This window comes from Eretmochelys imbricata, unplaced genomic scaffold (assembly GCF_965152235.1).
Source record: "Eretmochelys imbricata isolate rEreImb1 unplaced genomic scaffold, rEreImb1.hap1 Scaffold_35, whole genome shotgun sequence".
Lineage (NCBI taxonomy): Eukaryota > Metazoa > Chordata > Testudines > Cheloniidae > Eretmochelys > Eretmochelys imbricata.
In genome coordinates this window covers 308682-313089 of record NW_027554347.1, presented here as the reverse complement: position 1 = coordinate 313089, position 4408 = coordinate 308682, and the positions used below count along the sequence as shown (strand labels likewise).

Sequence of the window (4408 nt, the reverse complement as noted above, 5' to 3'; positions counted from 1 at the left end):
GGGAATGTGGGGGAGAAGGGTGCTGGGGGGGCGGGGAAGTGGGGGGAGGCCCCGGGGGGCGAAGGGGCTGTCCGGGGTATGTGGGGGGGAAGGGTGCTGGGGGGCGAGGGAAGTGGGGGGCAGCCCCCGGGGGGGGGTCGCTGCAGGAAGCGACCCAGGGGCTCAGGCCCGCCTGGCAGCAAAGGGGAAAAGTTTTCTGAAAGCGACATTTTGTGGGGGCGGGGCGAGGGGGGGGGCTCCATGGGGCGGGGGAAGAGGCGGGGGGGCCTGCCGGGAGCTGGGAGGAGCGGAACACAGTCCCCGTGGGGTGGGGTGAGCACAGCCCCGCCCGCCCCGGCCCCCTCTGACGCTCGCTCTCCTTTCCCAGGGGGCAGAGGCCGGCCGTGGGGCAGAGGCCGGAGGCGGCATGTGGGGGAGGCGGGCGGGGGCCAGGATCTGCCGTCCCGTGTGGGGGTCGCGGCGGGCGATGGGCACCGCCGGGGCGCGCCGGGGGCTCCTGGGCGACAAGGTGGCTCTTGTGACGGCTTCTACCGAGGGGTGAGTGACCCCCCCCCCAGCCCCACCGGTGCCCCTCACTCCCGACCCGCAGCCCCCTAAGATCCCCCCCAGCCCCACTGGTGCCCCTCACTCCCGACCCGCAGCCCCCTAAGATCCCCCCCAGCCCCACTGGTGCCCCTCACTCCCGACCCGCAGCCCCCTGGGATCCCCCCCCCAGCGCCCCTCACTCCCGTCCCGCACCCCCTGGGATCCCGCCCAGCCCCACCGGTGCCCCTCACTCCCGACCCGCAGCCCCCTGGGATCCTGCCCAGCCCCACCGGTGCCCCTCACTCCCGACCCGCAGCCCCCTGGGATCCCCCCCCAGCGCCCCTCACTCCCGTCCCGCACCCCCTGGGATCCCCCCACATCCTGCTGGTGTCCCTCACTCCCGACCCGCAGCCCCCTGGGATCCTGCCCAGCCCCACCGGTGCCCCTCACTCCCGACCCGCAGCCCCCTGGGATCCCCCCCCCAGCGCCCCTCACTCCCGTCCCGCACCCCCTGGGATCCCCCCACATCCTGCTGGTGTCCCTCACTCCTGCCCCGCAGCCCCCTGGGATCCCCCCCAGCCCCACCGGTGCCCCTCACTCCCGACCCGCAGCCCCCTGGGATCCCCCCCAGCGCCCCTCACTCCCGACCGCATCCCCTGGGATCCCCCCTCATCCTGCTGGTGTCCCTCACTCCCGACCCGCAGCCCCCTAAGATCCCCCCCAGCCCCACTGGTGCCCCTCACTCCCGACCCGCAGCCCCCTGGGATCCCCCCCCCAGCGCCCCTCACTCCCGTCCCGCACCCCCTGGGATCCCGCCCAGCCCCACCGGTGCCCCTCACTCCCGACCCGCAGCCCCCTGGGATCCTGCCCAGCCCCACCGGTGCCCCTCACTCCCGACCCGCAGCCCCCTGAGATCCCCCCCCAGCGCCCCTCACTCCCGTCCCGCACCCCCTGGGATCCCCCCACATCCTGCTGGTGTCCCTCACTCCTGCCCCGCAGCCCCCTGGGATCCCCCCCAGCCCCACCGGTGCCCCTCACTCCCGACCAGCAGCCCCCTGGGATCCTGCCCAGCCCCACCGGTGCCCCTCACTCCCGACCCGCAGCCCCCTGGGATCCCCCCCAGCGCCCCTCACTCCCGACCGCATCCCCTGGGATCCCCCCTCATCCTGCTGGTGTCCCTCACTCCTGACCCGCAGCCCCCTAAGATCCCCCCCAGCCCCACTGGTGCCCCTCACTCCCGACCCGCAGCCCCCTGGGATCCCCCCACATCCTGCTGGTGTCCCTCACTCACGCCCCGCAGCCCCCTGGGATCCCCCCCAGCCCCATCAGTGCCCCTCACTCCCGACCCCGCTCTCCCCCCAGGATCGGGTTCGCTGTCGCCCGGCGCCTGGCACAGGATGGGGCCCACGTGGTGCTAAGCAGCAGGAAGCAGAGTAATGTGGATCGAGCCGTGGCTGAGCTCCAAGCCCAGAAACTCAGCGTGTCCGGCACCGTGTGTCATGTGGGCATCGCCGAGGATCGGGACCGCCTGGTAGCCACGGTGAGCCCGGACGCCTGGGTTCTGTCCCCAGCTCTAGGAATGGGAGTGGGGGCTAGTGGTTAGAGCGGGGGGGCAGGGCTGGTAGCCAGGACTCCTGGGTTCTCTCCCGGGCCCTGGGAAGGCAGCACCCGGCACAGTGGGGCGCCGATCGGGGTCAGTAACCAGCCCCGCCGCCCCCCCCCCGTCTCATCTCTCCAGGCCCTGGAGCGTCACGGGGGTATCGACATCCTGGTCTCCAATGCAGCCGTGAACCCGTTCTTCGGCAGCACGCTCGATGCCAGCGAGGACGTGTGGAACAAGGTGGGGGTGGGGGGCAGAGAGACTAGGGGATGTAGTGGGAGCTGGGGACAGCTGGGGGTCAGAGGGGTGGGAGGGGGAGGGAAGGTGGGGGTCAGAGGGGTGGGGGAGGGGCACTGGATGAGAGGAGGCAGCTGGGGGGCAGATGGGGTGGAGAGGGGAAGGGGCCCTGGGTGTAGCTGGGGGGCAGAGGGGGGAGGGAGAGAGAAGATGGGGGTCAGAGGGGTGGGGGAGGGGCACTGGATGAGAGGGGGCAGCTTGGGGGGGCAGACGGGGTGGAGAGGGGAAAGGGCCCTGGGTGTAGCTGGGGGGCAGGGGGGGATGGCATCTGGGGCATGGGGGGGGGACAGACCCCAGACCCCCCTGACCCCACCCTTCAGATCCTGCAGATCAATGTGACGGCAACAGCCCTGCTGGTCGGCCTGGTCGCGCCCCACATGGAGAAACGGGGGTGAGTGGGGAAGGCTGGGGGGAGGGGGGGAAATGGAGAGAGGGGAGACGAAGGGGAGGGGACCCTGGGGGGACACATGGGGAGATGGGGAAGGGGGGAGCCCGGGGGAAGGGGGAACGGATGAGGGGCGAGGGGATGAGAGGGGGAGGGGGGACAAGGAAGAAGGGAACCCAGGGAGAGGGGGACACATGGGGGAGGGGCGATGAGGGGGGACGAGGAGGTGGGGAGCCCAGGGGGCAGCAGGTCTCTCGTCTCTGAGTCATTCCCTCTCTCCGCGCAGGGGCGGCTCCATCGTCCTCGTCTCCTCCATCGCCGGCTTCTCCCCCTTCCCGGTGAGACGCCCCCGGCCCTGGAGCGGGGGGAAGGGGGTGGAGGGGGGGTGGCTGGCCGGGGGGAGGGCAAGGCGGGGAGCAGGGGCGGTTGCTCTGGGGCTGGGCAGGGGGTAGCTGGTGGGGCCGGGGCGGGTGGCAGGTGGGAGAGGGGCTGGCTATTGGGTCAGAGAGGCAGGGGTTGGTGGGGGCAGGGGGTGGCCGGCGGGGGGGCACGGGGGGTAGGGCTGGCTGTGCTAACCCCCCCCCCCCGCCCCCAGGCGCTGGGCCCGTACAGCGTCAGTAAAACGGCCCTGCTGGGGCTCACCAAGGCCCTGGCCCCCGAGCTCGGCGCCCGCAACATCCGCATCAACTGCCTGGCACCGGGGATCGTCCAGACCAAGTTCAGCTCGGCCGTGAGTGCGGGGCGGGGCCTCCGCTGGGGGGGGCACTGCTGGGGGCGGGGCCTCCGCTGGGGGGCAGGGCAGTGACCCCTAACTCTGGTTTTTCTTCCAGCTGTGGAAGGACGAGTCCGTAAAGGAGAAAATGATGGAGAACCTGAGAGTGCAAAGGTACCAATGTCCTCCAGCCCCCTGCGCACCCCTCCCCTCATCCCCCCCATCCATCCCCCCCACCCCCTTACACACGCCTCTATCCATCCATCCACCCCCCTCAGTCCCCACCCCCGCCCCGGGCTAACCCTGTCTCTTCTCCCCAGGTTGGGGGTCCCGTCTGACTGCGCCGGGATCGTCTCCTTCCTGTGCTCCCCCGACGCCAGCTACATCAGCGGGGAGACCGTGGTGGTGGGCGGGGGCGCCCCCTCCCGCCTCTGAGCCCCCAGAACCCAGATGACCTGATGGATGGACGGGTGGGCCCTGATTGGCTTGACCCCAAACTGGGAGACTTGTGTGGGCTGATGGCTATTGAGGTGCACTCCTCAGGGGAGGGGGGGTCTGGGAGAGAAGCAGGTTTGGGTGGCAGGAATTGTTGGTGGCACTATAGGGAAGTGGGGGAGCAAGATTTGGGGGGGCTGGAGACAGCCAGTGGATCAGCTTTTGGGGGGCAGGGCGCTGGGGTGACCTGTATGGGGGGGTCTCCTTTGGGGAGAGAGAAGCAGGGCAGTTTTGGGGATGGAGGCAGGAAGGGGGGCCCAAGGGGTAAATGGGGGGCAGGGAGTGAGCATGAGGGAATTATTGAGGTACACATCTGGGAGGAGGGGTGGGGCAGGGAGGAGAAGGGGAGATTTAGGCAGGCTGTGGTGGTGGATTTTGGGGTTGGCCCCCCCAT

At 71.1% G+C, this 4408-nt stretch overlaps 1 protein-coding gene across 1 annotated transcript; it reads left to right on the top strand.

The window, feature by feature from the left end:
• The first annotated feature begins 351 nt into the window (after nucleotides 1–351).
• On the top strand, nucleotides 352–4152 carry LOC144258722 (dehydrogenase/reductase SDR family member 4-like). The gene is made up of 8 exons (XM_077806927.1): nucleotides 352–537; nucleotides 1888–2065; nucleotides 2264–2365; nucleotides 2743–2813; nucleotides 3094–3145; nucleotides 3403–3537; nucleotides 3638–3693; nucleotides 3840–4152. The coding sequence occupies exons 1-8, from the start codon at nucleotides 407–409 to the stop codon at nucleotides 3952–3954; spliced, it is 840 nt and encodes a 279-aa protein (XP_077663053.1). The 5' UTR covers nucleotides 352–406; the 3' UTR covers nucleotides 3955–4152.
• The last annotated feature ends 256 nt before the right edge of the window (nucleotides 4153–4408 follow it).

Excerpts from the sequence above, each read along its gene's own strand:
- LOC144258722 (XM_077806927.1), top strand. The coding sequence starts at position 407 with ATGTGGGGGAGGCGGGCGGGGGCCAGGATCTGCCGTCCCGTGTGGGGG. Across the intron at positions 3,146-3,402 it reads CCGGCTTCTCCCCCTTCCCG|GCGCTGGGCCCGTACAGCGT; the intron begins GTGAGACGCCCC and ends CCCCGCCCCCAG. Across the intron at positions 3,694-3,839 it reads GAGAACCTGAGAGTGCAAAG|GTTGGGGGTCCCGTCTGACT; the intron begins GTACCAATGTCC and ends TCTTCTCCCCAG.